The sequence below is a fragment of the Mustela nigripes genome, chromosome 10, assembly GCF_022355385.1.
Source record: "Mustela nigripes isolate SB6536 chromosome 10, MUSNIG.SB6536, whole genome shotgun sequence".
Taxonomy (NCBI): Eukaryota; Metazoa; Chordata; class Mammalia; order Carnivora; family Mustelidae; genus Mustela; species Mustela nigripes.
The window spans coordinates 11,264,734-11,282,918 of NC_081566.1; the positions used below are offsets into that span (position 1 = coordinate 11,264,734).

Genomic DNA, 18,185 nt, shown 5'->3' on the forward strand with positions numbered 1-18,185 from the left:
CCTCATCTGTGGAGATATATCTAGAAAGGTGATGCTAAGGCCAGTGTCCAAGAATACACTTGTGATGTTTTCTTCTAGGAGTTTTATGCTTTAAGGTCTCACACTGAGGTCTTTTTAATCCACTTAGAGTTTATTTTTCTGTATATTTGATATGAGAAAGTGATATTAGTATTTCCCTTAAAATGTAGTTTCTTTAATATGTGACTGGTTTTCCCCACCGTTTATTGAAGAGGTTGCCTTCTCCACACTGTATATTCTTGCCTCCTTTGTCATAGATCAATTGACCATATCACTGTGGGTTTGTTTCTGGGCTCCCTATCCTGTTCTATTGATCTTTGTCTGTTTTAGCCACATACATTTTATAAGTCACGTGAACTTCGGTTCTCTCATGATAGTAATCTCAAAAATCCTTCATTAAAATAATTACTTTTTGGGCGCCTGGGTGGCTCAGTGGGTTAAGCTGCTGCCTTCGGCTCAGGTCATGATCTCAGGGTCCTGGGATCGAGTCCCGCATCGGGCTCTCTGCTCAGCAGGGAGCCTGTTTCCTCCTCTCTCTCTCTCTGCCTGCCTCTCTGCCTACTTGTGATCTCTCTCTGTCAAATAAATAAATAAAGTCTTTAAAAAAAAATTACTTTTTAAATTAAAAATTATATTCTATTTAGATTTTATATTAGGTCTAAACCCAAGTTAATATATATATGTGGTAAAAGGAAATTGATACCATCCAAATTTAGATATATATATATTTTTAAGATTTTATTTTTAGAGAGAGAGAGAGAGTACGCGCACACAGGCAGAGTGGCAGGCAGAGGCAGAGGGAGAAGCAGGCTCACTGCCGAGCAAGGAGCCTGATGTAGGACTCGATCCCAGTATGCTGGGATCACGACCTGAGCTGAAGGCAGCCATTTAACCAACTGAGCCACCCAGGCGTCCCCAAATTTAGATATTTTTATGTTTGCCAACCAGTCCTTTTTTTTTTTTTTAAGATTTTATTTATTAATTTGACAGGGAGAGACACAGCAAGACAGGGAACATAAGCACAGGGAGTGGGAGGGGGAAAAGGGAGAAGCAGGCTTCCTGCCAAGCAGGGAGTCTGATGGGGGCTAGATCCTAGGACCCTGGTATCATGACCTGAGCTGAAGGCAGATGCTTGAATGACTGAGCCACCCAGGCTGCGAACCAGTACATTTAGGTCTGAATCAAATAAAATATTCCAGTTGTAAAATACGTTAAAAATATATGATACAACCAGTGCAGAGCTAATGTTTTACTTTGTACTTCGTTTCCATGTTTTAAAAGAATTATACTTTATTTACATGTTTCTAAACACCAAATAAGCATTTCTATTAATTTGAAGAATTTAGAAAGTCACTAAAATTTTTCTCAGATTACTGAAATACTATGTTTGATTCAAACCCCAAATTATAATTGGCAAGCAGAAAATTTCAAGATCTTGCTGACATCATTCCCTTAAAATGTAGTATACTTTTGGATGATAAGAGGGGACAAAACATGTCTGATAAAATGCTTAGAATCTATTTTCTCTATGTTTACTATGTTAAAAGGATCCTTGGAGCAGATTTAGATTTTCCAAGTCTAAACTAGTCTATAGAGTTAATCATGGCCCTCTTTTTTTTTTTTTTAATTTTATAAAAAGAATTTGCTGACAATTCTAAGGTACTTTCCAGGGTTTATTTTTAGGAAGTAGATGATATAATGAGAATAGAATATTGCAATTTACTACCTGAATTTTCTACATACCTTCTTTCCATTTATTTCTTTTAAAGATTTTATTTATTTATTTATTTGAGAGAGAGAGAGAGAGAATATGAAAGAGAGAGTATGAAGGGGGAGAAAGTTAGAGGGAGAAGCAGATTCCCCATGGAGCTGGGAGCCCGATGCAGGACTTGATCCCAAGACTCCAGGATCATGACCTGAGCTGAAGGGGGTTGCTTAACCAGCTGAGCCACCCAGGCGTCCATCTTTCCATTTATTTTTAAAAAGTCTGTAAATGTGTTTGTTTGCAAGTATTACTGCTGTTCAGCCAAAGGACTTACACAACTTTCATTTGTCTGGTAAGTGTCCAGTGATAAAAAGAGTGGTTGATTTTACCAGATAGCCTGATTAATGAGTAATTTCTTTCATTAAGGCCATGGTTCCATGGTAGCAGGGCTCTGTGCTGGACAGGCTCTCCAGGTAATAAACACACAGCCAGGGTTGGGCACTGTTGTATTCAAGCCAGAACCCGGTGAGGTTGGGTGGGCTTGTGAGTGGGGAAGAAATAGAAGGAATGAGCGTCAGTCATTTCTATCCTTTCCCTAATTACAGTAAGACAACTCAAGAGAAAAGGAAATCTAAAGATCACTGAGGATCCAGAGATGAAGTAGCTTTTTTCTTTCTGTCTTTGTAGACATGGAAGGACTTGACTGAAATGTAAATGTAAATGGTCCCACAGAAGATGCTCTGATGGATGACAGCAGAACTCCTACAGATAATCTGCAGATAGAGTCACAAGATGGGTGTCATCCTGGTGACGGCAGGGGAAGCATAGTGACACGCTTGCCTTCTGCATCGGATGAAAATGAAAATCAACTGGATGGGGACGGGCAGGAGCGTCTGAGCAGTGCTGCCAGCGCCATGGGCAGACCTGACATGCTGGCCCAGGACAGTCTCAACAATAATGACAACTGCCCCGCCAGCAATGAGGTGGCTGCGTTCGAGAGCTCGGAGAACGCTCCTGGGGAAAGCCCCAGGGATGGGCAGGCCCTCGTGGGAAAGGACAATAAAGCACCCGGAAAAAGAAGCCCAAGAACCAAAAGAGGCCCAATGAAGAAGATACCGCAAGGTATTTTTAAAAATTATTTTGCATACTATTCTTTACCTAAAAATATGCTGTCTTCACGTCCCGTATGCCATACTGTCCTGCATCTTGCTTCACATCTCTTGATATATGCTGGAGCCACTTCTCCAGCATGTGGAGATCCAGCCGTGTGTTGTGTGACACACCTGACAGCTTTCCAGTGTCCCCCCCACTTGGGTGTGCGTGATTTATTCAGCTGCTTCTTTATGGCGATTCCCAGTAATTTGCCAAAATAAACACGCTGAAATTGAAGTTATTTGTACATGTTTTCACACAAGGTATTTTAAGTATATAAAGTCTTCTTCCTTTATAAATCAGACCATTTTCTACCAGTATCAGCCCTAAAAATTTCCTTCTGTCATCACTGTGGCTTTGATCTTCCATCTGCGAGTTTTTGTGCTGATATAGTTGTTATTTTATTTTACTTTTTATTTGAGAGAGAGAGAGAGCAAGGGGAAGGGCAGAGGAAGAGGGAGAGAATCTCAGGCAGACTCCGCTCTCAGCATGGAGCCTGATACAGGGCTTGATCTCGTAACTTTTTCTTTGTTTTGAGAGAGAGAGAGCATGAGGTGCTGGTACAGTTTTAAATTCTTTACAGGATCTTTCCAACTCACTTAGTAAGTGAATAATCGGTGTTAACATATATTGATAGACATTTTATATCAGTGTTGAATAAGACATCTAGCTTTCGTTGTATCACTTTGCTTACAAACTAATTCAGAGTATTTCTTTTTCTTTTTCTTTTCCTTTTTTTGCAGAGTAGTTCTCATTTGGTATATTGTTTGGCAGTTAAAGTTTGGAGCTATAGACTTTTTCCCCCTGAATCATAGGGCACCCATGGGAAAAAGACCATCTCTGGTTATTTTCCATCCGGAACATGTGGGACTGGATTATTCCAGCACGTCCAAGGCTGGGACTCTGTAGTGTAGCACCAGCTTACCTAAGCCAGCAGTCTCTGCGTGAGGCTTAAGAGAATGAAGGGGAGGGTCTTCTCATCTTCTGCTTCTTTGGCTGCTTAGAGATATAGTTGATCTCTCCATACCCTGTTGACTTACTTATTTATTTTAAATTTGGAGTTAAAGATGAAAGTTTGTAGTTCATACAAATTTATCCTTCTTTATTCGATAAAGTGACTTGATAACTTTTTAACGTAGTTCATAATTAGGTTTTCCAGTTAACTGATCTTTTCATCTTTGCTTTTCCTTAGTTTGCTTAAAGAAAATTAAAATAAATTTTGAAAAGAGATATGAGAGCCTTTTCTCAAAAGATCTAAAATAAACAGATGATGTATGTAGTGCTATTTTTACATAAATTGGTTTATCCAATGACTATAATTCAAGAGCAATTTGACTGTGCCTCTCTAATGTGTTCTTTTGATGTTTTGAGGAACTGAGACCCAGTGGCATATGTATATGGGTCAGTTGTAGCTCCTTTTATTCCTTCCTTCCATGGCCTTATTTCATTTTCCCTAGGCATGTTTATATTATTTGAAGTTTTTCTATATTTATTATCTAGTGAGTTTTTATCTAGTGAGAATTACTATCCCCTAATGCATTTGAAATATATGATTTTTAAAACTTAGGGGTAGTCTTTATATAGATTAGCTTTTCAATTCTATATCTTAAATAAAATGATAAAGTGTGAGAAAACTGAATTAGGAATTGCAAAACCTATGTTCAACTCTTACTTATGGTTTTGGTAACTTGGTGAGACTTAACCATTCTGTACTTTAGTTTTCTAGACTGTATAATGATGGTGATGTTCATCCAAGTATTTTTCTAAAATTCCTTTCTGAGGTATGAATTCCTTAGATTCCTGAACAGAGATGGGATGGTCTAAACTTGGTTAAAACTTGGTAATTCAGGGGCACCTGGGTGGCTCAGTGGGTTGAGCCGCTGCCTTCAGCTCAGGTCATGATCCCAGAGTTCATCCCAGAGTTCTGGGATCGAGCCCCACATCGGGCTCTCTGCTCAGCAGGGAGCCTTCTTCCTCCTCTCTCTCTCTGCCTGCCTCTCTGCCTACATGTAATCTCTCTCTGTCAAATAAATAATAAATAAAATCTTTAAAAAAAAAAAAAAAACTTGGTAATTCACCTCTGTATCTATGTAGTTTTGTTTTGTTTTGTTTTGTTGTAAGAGGTACATTTTTATTTGTACTTTGAGTTCTATTGTTAAATTAAAAGAAGGAAAGTGTGGGTGGGCAGAAGAATTTTAAGCTGGGTAGAAGATTCCCAGGAGAGCAGAATAACTTCTTTCTGGAGGTGGAAGGGCTTGGAATGGGAGGCTTTAGGATGGCCTGGGAGCTCTTCGCACTGTACCCTGAGCGATGGCTAAAGCCTGTCTCAGTACACACCCCATCACCAGGTCTTAGTGATCGAATCTCCCTGAGATCACTCTGGCTGGCCTATTTCTCTCCATCTCCACTGCCACAGTTCGGTGTCATCATCTTTAGCTGGAGGAAAGCTGCCTAAAGATGTCTCCATCTTGCTGCTCCCGAATCCATTCCCTGTGTCCAAATAAACAGCACAGAGAGTTGGTGCATAGGTGTCTAGACGTGAGCGTGGTAGCTCTTTCATTACTGTGAAATTCTAAGATCCTAAGTAAATGAAGTTCCAAAAGTGGGTACTTTTCTAATAATGGAATCGCTTTTCAAATGTGAAATGATATATAAAGTGTGATACTCAATTCCAGCCCAGAAATAAGTTTTTTATAGATAGGTGCTCTCTCAACACTTTTTAAAAATATATATTAAGGTGAATGTTTTTTGAAGATTTTATTTTTTTATTTGACAGAGAGAGATCAGGAGTAGGCAGAGAGGCAGGCAGAGAGAGAGAGGGGGAAGCAGGCGCCCCGCTGAGCAGGGAGCCTGAAGTGGGGCTCGATCCCAGGACCGTGAGACCATGACCCGAGTTGAAGGCAGAGGCTCAACCCGCTGAGCCACCCGGGTGCCCCTATTAAGGTGAATTTATTTACTCTTATGCCTCTTTACCTAGTTTAATTTGTAATAATTTTTTGTATATCCAAAAGCTAGTGCTGGAAAAAGAAGTAGAGGAATAATATTAGGAGATCTGTCATTATTTACAGGCTTTCTTCTCTAAACCTGCTAAAACCTTGAACTCAGCCTCACAAAAGTCCAGTTGTCATTATTATGAGACTGTTTCCCGTAGAGAGTTGAATCCCTGTAATATAGTTAGCTAAGCAGGGTTTCAAGCTGCATTACATCAGGTTTTCACTATAGTTGAATCTGTCATAACTTTAAATATCCTAAAAAGGAATGAAAATTAGCCTATATATTTTTAACATCTTGGACTCCTGGATGGCTCAGTCAGTTAAGCATCTGACACTTGATTTTGGCACGGGTCATGATCTCAGGGTCTTGAGATCGAGCCCTGTGTCGGGCTTCCCACTGGGTGTGGAGTGGGCTGGAGATTCCCTCTCACCCACTCCCTTGGCCCTTCCTCTCCCCCACTAATTTTTTTAAAAGCTTTATTGAGATATTCACATACCATATACTTCACCTACTTAATATGTACAATTCGCTGATTTTTAGTACATTCCCAGAGTTGTATAATCATTACCACAGTCAATTTTAGAACATTTTCATCATTCATCATACAAAGAAACCCATACCTATTAGCGGTCACACCCCATTTTCCACTGAGCCATGGCAGTCCTAGGCAACCACTAATCCACTTTCTTTCTTTATAGATTTGTCTCCTCAGGATATTTCACATAAATGGAATCCTTCAATATATGGTCTTTTATGACCCACTCCTTTCACTGAGTGTAATGTTTTTAAAATCCATCCATGTTGTACCCGCACATATCAATACATTTTTCTTTCTATTGTCTATTAAAATAACACTGCAATAACTATATCACATTTCATTTATCTGTTTGTCTGCTGATGGGCATTTGGACTGTTTCTACTTTTTGGCTATACTGAATAGTGTTCCTCTGATAGCATACAGGTTTTCATGTGAACATAGATTTTCCCTTTTTTGGTTATGCATGCATAGGAGTAGAATTGCTGCATCATAATCGATACTTCCTTCAACTTCTGAGGACCTGCTAAACTACCTTCCAAAGTGGCTATACCAGCAATATATGGGGGTATAATTTTTCCACATCTTCGCCAACCCTTGTTAATATCTGATCCTTTTGATTTTACCTACAGTTTCTTTTATTCAGATGTAACTTACATGCCCTGAAATTCACCTTCATGAAGGGTAAAACCTTCTGGTTCTAGTATATTCACATAGTTATACAACCATCACTAGTATCTAATTCTAGAACATTTTATCCTCCTCTACAGAAATCTTGTATCGGTTAGCAGTCACTCCCCTTTTCCACGTCTCCTCCACCCCCACACCCCCAGCCCCTGGCAACTATTAACCCATAAATTTTGTGTGGCTGTAAAAAGCAAGTTCAGATTAAGTGTTTGAGGGTTGCCATAGAACATGCTTTATTTACTCAGTCACCCCGTATCTAAGCATTTAACAAAACAGTTCAACAAATGGCAGGAAGCCAGAGATAGGCAGCACATGGAAATTGAGAAAGGAAGAACTTCCAGATTGACTTGCTGCTCATATTCAGTGCCCTGACTTGTTCCACTGGCGGCCTCCAGCTCGGCGGGGACAGGGAGGGCGTGAAAGCTAGAGAAAAACAAATCTTGGAAACATATCTGTGGCTGGAGTCAGGCTTGCACAGTGGAAAGAGCAAAGACTTTGGCTCTGCCTATTCCTGGCCATGTGACCTTTAACTCATTTCCCTGAGCCTGTTCCTTTTTATCTGTGCGACTTCTGCAAGATTGTCCTTAGAATGAGTGATCTTGTAGATAAAGCACTTTATCAAGTACCTAGCCAAAGACAGGTGCTTCTAAATGGTACCCCTAGTCTTTGAGTGTGTCACCGGATGATTTCTGAACGAAGTGACCAGGAGCGACATTCGAGGAAATTAAGAAACTGGTTTAATTTAAGTCCATCTCACCTCTTTTGTCAGTGTCTTTCTTATCTCCTGAGATCTTTTTAATACTCTCTTTTCAGGCTTACCTGAATATACCCTAAGGTATATTCTGAAAAACCTATTTCCAGTGTCTCCCTAGCTTAATGTTAGGTATCACGCCCCTGCTGGCAGCTTAACTGACGTCTAAAGTAATAACTCTTAACCAAAAAATAACTGATAATGCAAAGGCCAGATTTGAATTTTACCCATCTGGCTTCAACCGTAGTAGAAACTCTAGAGTTGGCTCCCAAACCTGAATGCCTAGTGGAGGCAGCTGAGTGATGTCTGTATGCTGTAGCTGAGCCAGGAGTGAGATCCTGGGAATCATGAGGACTTTGATATGACAGGACCCTGCATACCTACCTAAGAGAACCCGAATTAAAAACTGGAAAAGCCTTGCCAAACCATCTAAGATTGATAGATTCTAGTATTGATATTTGGGGATTGTAACCCATTTTGTTCATTAGGTAGGTAAATGAGCAATTTAACTCTCCTACAGACTATACATTAAACTTTGAAAATTCTGAAGTCCTGGTTTACCTAATCTCCACTCCAGCCCTTTAAACTAAAATATCTTTGGAAAGTGACCTGCAGAAACAGTAACCTCTCTTTTAATCTTCCCTCAGTGAGGGATTGATCAAAGAAGACAGATCATATCTCCTCTGAAAGGTAGCTGTTTCCTAGGTAACAGTAGAATAAAAGTGTTCCTGATTTACATAGAGTCAAATGATTGTAGACTCAGAAGGGACTTTAAGATTCCTAGCCAAAATTCCCTTTATTTAAAAAAACAGCCCCAATATTAAAATTATATTAGTTTTCTATTGCTGCCATAACAAATTGCCACAACCTTGGTGGCTGAAAACTGACACAAATTTATTACTGTACGGTTCAGTAGGTCAGGAGTCTGACATAGGGTCTCAGGGTGTCAGCATTCTTTTCCTGAGGTTCCAGAGAAAATTCAGCTTCCCTGCCTTTCCAGCTTCTAGAGGCCACGTTTTTTAGCTTGTAGTTGCTCTTCCTACATTATCAAAGCCAACAATTTCCAGCCAAGTCCCTCCACGGTGGAAAGACCTTTGTGATTACACGGGGCCCACCCAGATAATTTAGGATAATCTGCCTTTTTGAAGGTCAGCTAAGTACCTAACAACCTTAATCTCATCTGCAGCCTAATTCCCCTTTGTGACGTAATGTAATATATTTATGGGAATTAGAACATGGATTCTACTTACCACAGAAACATTTTTTTAAAAAGAGATTTTATTTATCTATTTGACAGAGAGAAACACACAGGGAGAGGGAACATAAGCAGGGAGAGTGAGGGAGGGAGAAGCAGGCTTCCTGACAAGCAGGGAACCCAGTGTGGGGCTCGATTCCAGGACCCTGGATCATGATCTGAGCCCAAGGCAGATGCTTAAAGACTGAGCCACCCAGGTGCCCAACAACTATTTTTTAAAACTACTTATTTTTATTTGTTTAAGAGAGTGAGTGAGCGTCCCTGGGTGCTGGGGTTGGGCAGAGAGAGGCGGAGAAGCAGACTCCCCATTGGGTAAGGAGTAGACATGGTGCTTGATCCCAGGATCCTGAGACCAGGACCTGAGCAGAAACCAAGAGTCGGAGACTTACCTGACTGAGCCACCCAGGCACCGTAAGTCTCTGACTCTTGGTCTATCTTAAGATAAACTAGAGGATGAATTTACATCACAGAAGAATTCTTCCCCTCATAAGTTTTTTTTACGTTATTTTGTATAACCATACAGGGTTACTTAGCAGACATTTACTGAGCACTGTGTGTATGCCAGGCGTTGTAACACTGTCGGTGAATCTGCCTTTGAGTTTTGGGCTTGACTATGGGAGCCAAGTGACTAACACGTTCAGTCTAGCAGGATGGGAGCCATGGGTGGTACTAAGTAAGCACATTGCTGTGGAGATGGTGTTCTAGAAGGGCTGTGGGAGCCTTCCTGGAGGAGCTGATGAGATCGGACATCGAAGCTGAGACAGGGTCAAATGCGTGCCAGCTACGGAAAGGAGACGGGGAGAGAGAGCCAAGGCAGGACGTGAGGTGGCACAGCACAGACTGAAGCCCAGAGGACTCTAAGAGGGAAGCATCCCACGTTTCAGCGACTGTCGATGCTTAGTTTGTCTGGAGCAGACTAGAAGGGAAGAATGAATCTAGAGGAATAATAGAAAGTACAACAGTGGAGACATTGAAGCTTGGAAGATCAACAAGGCCCAGGTTATAAAGGATTATTGTTTGTAATAACCAGTTCGGGCTTCCTGGCAGGTTTGAACAGCAGTGATGTGCTAGGACTTGCAGTTTTTAGAAAGATGGCTCAACTGATGGTGTGGAGAATGGGTTAGAATAGTGCAAGATTAGAGACCGTGCAGTGGTTGGGGCTTTTGTAATAATCCAGGTGGCGTCACTGCTGTGCTCCTTCCTGAGGGATTAGCTGTGGGGTTGGATAGAAGTGGACTGGGAGTTACTGAGGGGGAGGAATTGACTGGACCGGGTTGTAGATCAGGTGTGGGGAGAGTCCAGGATTAGCCCCAGTCGTGTGGTTTAGGCACCAGATGTAGGGTGATGCCGCTGCCGCGGGGTGGGAGTGTAGAGAGACAAGGAGCACGTCGTGGGGGAAGAGGGCGGAAGACAGTGTGGCAGTTTGGAGTCCCTTAGACATCCAAGTGGACGTGTTGGACAGGGAGTTTGTCTAGATCTTGGGACCGTGAACTTGGCTAACAGTGTTGCTTTCAGAAAGCCAGAAAGGATCTTGAAAATGGCCTACTCTAACCCCTTTTTATTTTTTTATAAATTTTTTTTTAAAGATTTTATTTATTTTATTTGACAGACAGAGATCACAAGTAGGCAGAGAGGCAGGCAGAGAGAGAGAGAGGAGGAAGCAGGCTCCCTGCCGAGCAGAGAGCCCGATATGGGGCTCCATCCCAAGACCCTGGGATCATGACCCGAGCTGAAGGCAGAGGCTTTAACCCCCTGAGCCACCCAGGCGCCCCTCTAACCCCTTTTTATTTTGTTAATGTATTTTTATTTTTTATTTTATTGATTGGTGTTTACTTACCCCATCACTGGTTTATCATAAAAGGATATGACTCAGGAACAGCCAGAGGAAAAGGATGCATAAGGCAAGGTCTGGGGAAAGAATGGGGGGAGCTTTCCACTCCCTCTCCAGGCGCACTACTCTCCCATGTCCCAGCATGTTCACCAACCTAGAAGCTACACCCCTTGATTTTTATAAACGAGGAGATTCAGGTTTCATCTGCGAAGGGCCTTGTCCGCCTCTGCAGGAGACGGGGGGAGGAGGAGGATGTGAGCCCAGGGGCGGCTGATGAGCCAGATGTGTTTCCTCTGTCCCAGAGTTCCCCTTGTCCTGCTCAACAGTGAGCTTCTCCCAGTAGAATTAATAATAATGATGGTATTTCACCAACTTTTATTAACTTTCTGCTATGTGACTATTTCCCAGGCAGTAGAAATACAGAGATGACAAGACAGATCTTTCTCTAACCCTCATGGATTCCTCCTAGAGTTTAGTGGCAAAGCAGGTGTTAAGTTAAATAATGCAGTTGTCACAAGGGTACATGGTGTGTGGAATGGAGAGAGGTTTGAGGATGGTGGGTACATCTTCAAGTTAGGTCTGGGCATTCTAACCACTAATGAAACAGTCAGAGATGCCTGGGTGGCTCAGTTGTTAACCGTCTGCCTTCCGCTCAGGTCATGATCCCAGGGTCCTGGGATCAAGCCCCGTATTGGGCTCCCTGCTCAGCAGGGAGTCTGCTTCTCCCTCTCCCACTCCCCTGCTTGTGTTCCCTCTCTCCCTGTCTCTGTATCTGTCAAGTAAATAAAACAACAACAACAACAACAACAAAGAAACAGTGCAAAGCTTTTGCAGACAACTCAGGCAGGGGTTGATAGTTTGGGGAAACATGTCACCTACTTCAATTTTTTTTTTTAAGATTTTATTCTTTATTTTTGAAATAGAGAACGCAAGTAGGCAGAGCGGCATGCAGAGGGAGAAGGAGAAGCAGGCTCCCTGCTGAGCAGAAAGCCCAGTGTAGAACTTAATCCTGGGACCCTGGGATCATGACCTGAGCCGAAGGCAGACACTTAACCCGACTGAGCCACCCGTGTCATCTACTTCTAAACATCCTAACCTGATAGCTAGAACTGTAGAAATGTGTGCTCTGCTGTCCTCTAGCTCTTCCAGTAGACAGTGCCATTTCCAGAAGCATTGGGAATGGGATTTGTTGCAACTGAAAACATAGGAAGGGACTGCAGAATATCATAAAAAAGCAGAAAGTTGAAGAATTTTGTGTCGTCTGTGTGTTATCTGTTGCTGCATAACAAATTCTCATAAAATGTAGTAGCTAAACACAACTAATAATTATTATTCCATGGTTTCTGTGGGTCAGGAAGCTGGTTGTAGCTTAGCTTGGTGCCTCTGGCTTAAGTCTCTCACGAGATTTCGGTAAAGCTACTGGCCAGGCCTGCAGACATGTCAAGGCTTGGACTTGGGCTGAAGAATGTGCTTTCAAGCTCACTCAGATGGTTTGTAGCTGGCCACCGTCCCTCCCTGTGTGGCTTACTTCCCAGTACCTCACCTCCTGCCTTAGACCACGACAGCTGGCTTCCCTCAGGGTAGCAGTCCAAGACAGAGCTCCCCAGTTAGAAGCCACATTTTAAGTAAAGTCTACACCCAGTATGGGCCCTTGAACTCACAACCCTGAGATCAGGAGCCAAGCTCAGATCAGGAGCCTGAGATCAGAAGTGCAAGCTCCACTGACTGAGCCGGCCAGATCATCTCAGAAGCCACTCTTTTTCTACAATGTAATTTAAAAAGTGACATTCTGGTGCAGCTGGGTGGCTCAGTTGGTTAAGTGTCCAACTCTTAGTTTTGGCTCAAGTCATGATCTTGGGGTTGTGAGATCAAGCCCCACTTCCAACTCCCCTCTTAGCCTGGAGTCTGCTTGAGGATACGCTCTCTCTGCCAGTCAGACAACTTTCTCCTTCTTATCTAGTTATTTTTTGTAATTTCAGTCATGCCCTTGTAGCTATCTAGAAAGAAGATGAAAAATACGGGGATTCCATCAGTCCAGCCTTTCACATTCTGTACAGAAACTAGTATTCTCCGTCAAGTGTCTGTAATGTGATATTTTTATATAAAGATAAATTGAGAAATGTGCACATCCAAATGTATGAGAGTGTTTCTGTGCAGTTACAGATATATATTGATACATATGTAATGAAGACTTTGGTCTTTATTTTTCTCAGAGTATTTTGTTACTGATTTCACAGAACTCTGCTTAATGGAAGCATAAATTCAGGTAGGATGTTTAGGGACTTAGCTTTTCAGTTTTCTACTGTTAAAGTCAGACTTTCCAAAGGTAAATAATTTTCTGTGTAGTCTCCTTTGTTTTTTGGTTTTTTCTTTTTTTTCACTCCCCAGCTGTTGTTTGCTCATAATCCCTACAAAGAGTAGATGTCTTCTTACCTTTATTTATTTAAAATAATACTTTCTAAACACCACTCACAGAGTCAACACTGTACTTAATTAAAAGGGCTTTTTTCTCATTGCTTTGTTGTATTTTTAACAAAGTTGTTACATCCATCTGGCTCTCCAATTTTGAAAAAAGCATGCAAGTTGGCATTTGAAAAATGTAGTCATCAGATGAAAAGCAGGTAGAGGGTATAGCCAAACAATAGAATATTATTTGGCAAAAAAGAATAAAGTGCTGGGTGCCTGGGTGGCTCAGTTGGTTAAGCGTCAGATTCCTGATTTCAGCTCCTGTCATGATCTCCGGGTCCTGAGATCAAGCCCCATGTCCGGCTCTGCGCTGGGCCTGGAATCTGTTAGGATTCTCTTTTCTTTCCCTCTGCCCCTTTCCCTCCTCCCGCAGGCACACTCTCTGTCTAAAAAAAAAAAGGATAAACTAGTAACATGTAATACAACATGAAAACCTTATGCTAAGTGAAAGAAGCCAGTCACAAAAGACTACATGTTATAAGATTCCATTTACTATGAAATGTCCAGAAGATGCCATTCCATAGAGACAGGGCTGGGGACGTTGGGGACAGGACAGGTTTTCTTTTTTTTTACTTTGTAAAATTGATTGTGGGTTTGGTTACACAACATTGAGTCTACTAAAGCCATGGAGCTGGATGGTCACGGAAAGTGGGTGAATTGTATTTTATGTGGACTATAGCTCAGTGAAACACTTTTTAAAACAACAGTGGTCGTTTGTTTGGTGATGTGAAGACACAGTTGGTATTTAGTCGTTTGTCTTCACAAATTTAAAGATTACGGGCATAACGGAATGTGACTTAACATGATTTTCTTTTGTAAACTGCAATGAATTCAGCATGTTTCTCTGTGTTTTTCTTTTGACTCTTGAAGGTTCTGAGTTGACTCCGGGTTTTCTAAATTTTTCTTTCTCATATAATTCCACTGATGCAAAGAGAATCTCTGATGCCGTAGCTTTTAGAGAATCACAGAATGTTAAGGGCGGGGAGGGAGGCTTGAAGGAAACGTCGACAACCTGGTTTCCGCTGGGTATTTAGGTCGTCCTCTTCCTCCACCGATAGGCTCTATTTTTCTTTCTTTCTTTCTTTCTTTTTAAGATTTTATTTATTTATTTGGCAGACAGAGATCACAAGTAGACGGAGAGGCAGGCAGAGAGAGAGAGGGAAGCAGGCTCCCCGCCGAGCAGAGAGCCCGATGCGGGGCTCGATCCCAGGACCCTGAGATCATGACCTGAGCCGAAGGCAGCGGCTTAACCCACGGAGCCACCCAGGCGCTCCAAATAGGCTCTATTTTTTTTTTTTTTTTAAGATTTTTTTTTTTTTTTTATAAACCAAAGTTACAAATAAACCGAGAGGCAAGCAGAGAGAGAGAGAGAGGGAAGCAGGCTCCCCGCTGAGCAGAGAGCCTGATGCGGGACTCGATCCCAGGACCCTGGGATCATGACCTGAGCCGAAGGCAGCGGCCTAACCCACTGAGCCACCCAGGCGCCCTAGGCTCTATTTTTTAAGTTTTGAATTTAAGTGTATATCTTTACATTTGTTAGAGAAATAAAGTATGTGTAACTTCAGTTTATAAGAAGATCGTGTTTCTTAGAGGCCACATCAAATTTGATAGTTTTATTTATCCTAGAGAACCAAGGAATATTTTATATTTGGCAGCTGGTGAATTTATTTATTTATTTATTTAATTTTTTTTTTTTTTTTTTTTAAGATTTTACTTATTTATTTGACAGAGAGAGAGAGAGAGAGAGGGAGATAGAGGAAATCCAAGCAGGGGAAGCGGGAGAGGGAGAAGTGGGCTTCCCGCGGAGCAGAGAGCCCGATGTGAGGCTCGATCCCAGGACCCTGAGATCATGACTGAAGCTGAAGGCAGAGGCTTAACCCACTGAGCCACCCAGGTACCCTGGCATCTGGTGAATTTAATGTAGTTGGAATGAACTGAAAAATATGGTAAAATTTGGCTGTTTTGAGATTAGCAGTACACTTCTAAAGGAAAAACAATATATTAATTACATTTAAACTTTGGTGGTGTTTAAAAACAACAACAACAACAACAACAACAAAAAGACTGCGGTGCTTGTCTATAGACCTGGATGAAAAGCCTGAAAATCAGCATAATTAAATGTATGCTTAGGGGAATCTCTTCATATTTTTAGTTTTTTAATAAAATGAGTTAAAGTATAAAATATCTAAGCAGACTTCTAAGAGGAAAATTGGGAATCCAATCCAGCTAGTTGACATATTACACACAATTTAGAGTCTAAATCTCAGAAGTATTTATGTGTGCTAATTGTGTCTTGGATATGAATTGAACACAGCCTGGAGCAAATTCTAGAAAGTGGTGGAACTTGAGGGAACAGCTGTGATAGGAAGGGTGCAACTTATGTGCTCATGGCATCACCTGCTTTTACAAGAGTCAGTGGACTGGAGATTGGCCTTTCACAGCCCTTGGGAGCACCCTGGGCATGAGTCTGTTACAGTCCACTTAAGTTCCCTGAAATGCTTCTTCAGATCCATTGTGTATTTGTAAAAATCTAAATATTGAGGGGTGCTTGGGTGGCTCAGTTGTTAGGTGTCTGCCTTTGACTCAGGTCATGACCCCAGGGCCCTGGGATCATGCCCCCCATCGGACTCCCTGCTCAAAGGGAAGCCTGCTTCTCCCTCTCCCACTCCCCCTGCTTGTATGCCCTTGCTGTCTGTGTCAGATAAATAAATAAAATCTTTTTAAAAATCTAAATATTGAGTTCAGGATACTCAGACAGTTTGTATCCTAAGTAACTGAGCCTGTTCTATGAAAGAAGAGAAGAAATCCTGGTCTTTGCTCAAGGCTCAAGGCTGTCTGGCTGGAGGCCGCAGCGCGGGTATCTGGAGTTGGGCTTGTTGATCTAGACCTCAGAAGGGCTCATTAAAATTTCTGATGAGTAATTAGTGCTCTGCTTCCTTACGAGCTCAGCGAGGCACACAAGCTGTAAAAGGAGCTGCTCCTTCCACTCAGCAGGCACGTCCTTCGTGGCATCTCCCAGAGACGGAAGTAAGAGTGTTGTTTTGAAGGTTACGTGGTGCTGGCCTTTGGAGTCTGCGATGGCACATGGCCACTGAAGCCTGGAGAACGGTGACTTAGCAAATGCAAGGAGTGCGCCTTCAGCCTTGGTTGAGTTCAGCCCCTCCCAGCACTCCTGAAACATGAAGTGATTTGTAAGACGCTGCCTGAAATCAAGTCCCGCGGTCCCATCCCTGCATCGACGCTGTAGTCACCTGCCAGTCAGCCAGTCAGAGACCAGCACTGCCACTTTCCAGGCCCTGGGTGACTGTCGTGTGTAACTGGATGTCATCCTTAGCCACGCGTTGATGAGGAGTCGGGTCACGTCCCTTAGGTGGCCGGAGCACCTTGATGGCGGCCCCAGCTCCCAACCGCAGCCCTGCCTGGCTCCCTGTGAGGGCAGAGGAATGTGCCGGGCGGGGCGGTGGTAATTGTGCCGGCATTACATAAGGTGTCCCTTTGACCGCAGGTCAGGTCAGGTCGCCAGGAAGTTGGCTCATTTTCAGATTTATCTCACTCAAAACACTAGGGCCTAGCTTGAGGAAAAAGAAGGAATACCTCCCTTTTACCACTTAAATGTGCTTAGCCAGTGATTAGAGATATTTAAATATGAGCGCTAGAGGCGTGTGGGTGGCTCAGTGGGTTAAAGCCTCTGCCTTTGCCTCAGGTCATGATCCCAGGGTCCTGGGATCAAGCCCTGCATTGGGCTCTCTGCTCAGCGGGGAGCCTGCTTCCCCCTCTCTCTGCCTGCCTCTCTGCCTACTTGTGATCTCTCTCTCTCTCTCTCCCTCTGTCAAATAAATGAATAAAATCAAATAAATTAATTAATTAATTAATTAATTAATAAGAGCCTGCTCCTCTCCACGTTTCCGGCTCTCACCAGAATCTTGCAGCAAGGAAATGTGGGAGGAGAAAAGAGCGCAGCACAGAGAGTCTGCCATCGGAGCTACATAAACCATTATCAAAGATGATTTCTTTTTTAAAGACTGATTGATTGATAGATTGATTTTAGAGAGACAGTGTGTATGAGCTGTGGGGAGGGGCAGAAGGAGAGGGAGAGAAGCAGACTCTGGGCTGAGTGGGGAACCTGACCTGGGGGCTCGATCTCATGACCCTGAGATCATCACCAGAGCTGAAACCAAGAGTCCCTCGATCAGCCGACTGAGCCACCCAGGCGCCCCCTAAAAATTACTTCTGAGCCATCTTCCAAAATTATGGCCAAGGTGTGGATCAGCCTAAACAACAAGTGGTTTGAGGAATTCAGTTATGTAATGGCTCCAAGAATCATAACATAATCATAAATGAAGGCTTTTTTTTCTTTTTATTATTTTAACATTGCAGTAAAACACGTATAACATAAATTTGCAATTTTAAGTATACAGTTCAGGGCCATTAATTACATTCATAATGTTGTGTAACCATCACCTCTGTTTCCAAAATCCACTCAAAGCGGAGACTGTAAGCGTTAAGGAATGTCCCTGCGTCTTTCCTCCCCCAGCCCCTGGTAAGCTCAGTTCTGCTTTCTGTCTGTATGAATTTCCCTGTTGTAGATCATTCATCTCAGCAGAGTCATATACACATTTGCTTTTTTGTGACTGGCTTCTTTCACTTAGCATGATATTTTCTTTTTTTTTTTTTTTTAAGATTTTATTTGTTTATTTGACAGAGAGAGATCACAAGTAGGCAGAGAGGCAGGCAGAGAGAGAGAGAGAGAGGGAAGCAGGCTCCCTGCTGAGCAAAGAGCCTGATGCGGGA

At 42.4% G+C, this 18,185-nt stretch overlaps 1 protein-coding gene across 2 annotated transcripts in view; it reads left to right on the plus strand.

The window, feature by feature from the left end:
• Window positions 1-18,185, plus strand: part of CNST (consortin, connexin sorting protein) — a 113,296-nt gene that overhangs the window by 42,941 nt on the left and 52,170 nt on the right. For both annotated transcript variants that reach the window (XM_059412569.1, XM_059412570.1), the window contains exon 2: window positions 2,411-2,845. In XM_059412569.1, the coding sequence (XP_059268552.1) occupies window positions 2,467-2,845 (379 nt within the window). In that variant the 5' untranslated portion in view covers window positions 2,411-2,466. The remainder of the gene's footprint in view (window positions 1-2,410; window positions 2,846-18,185) is intronic.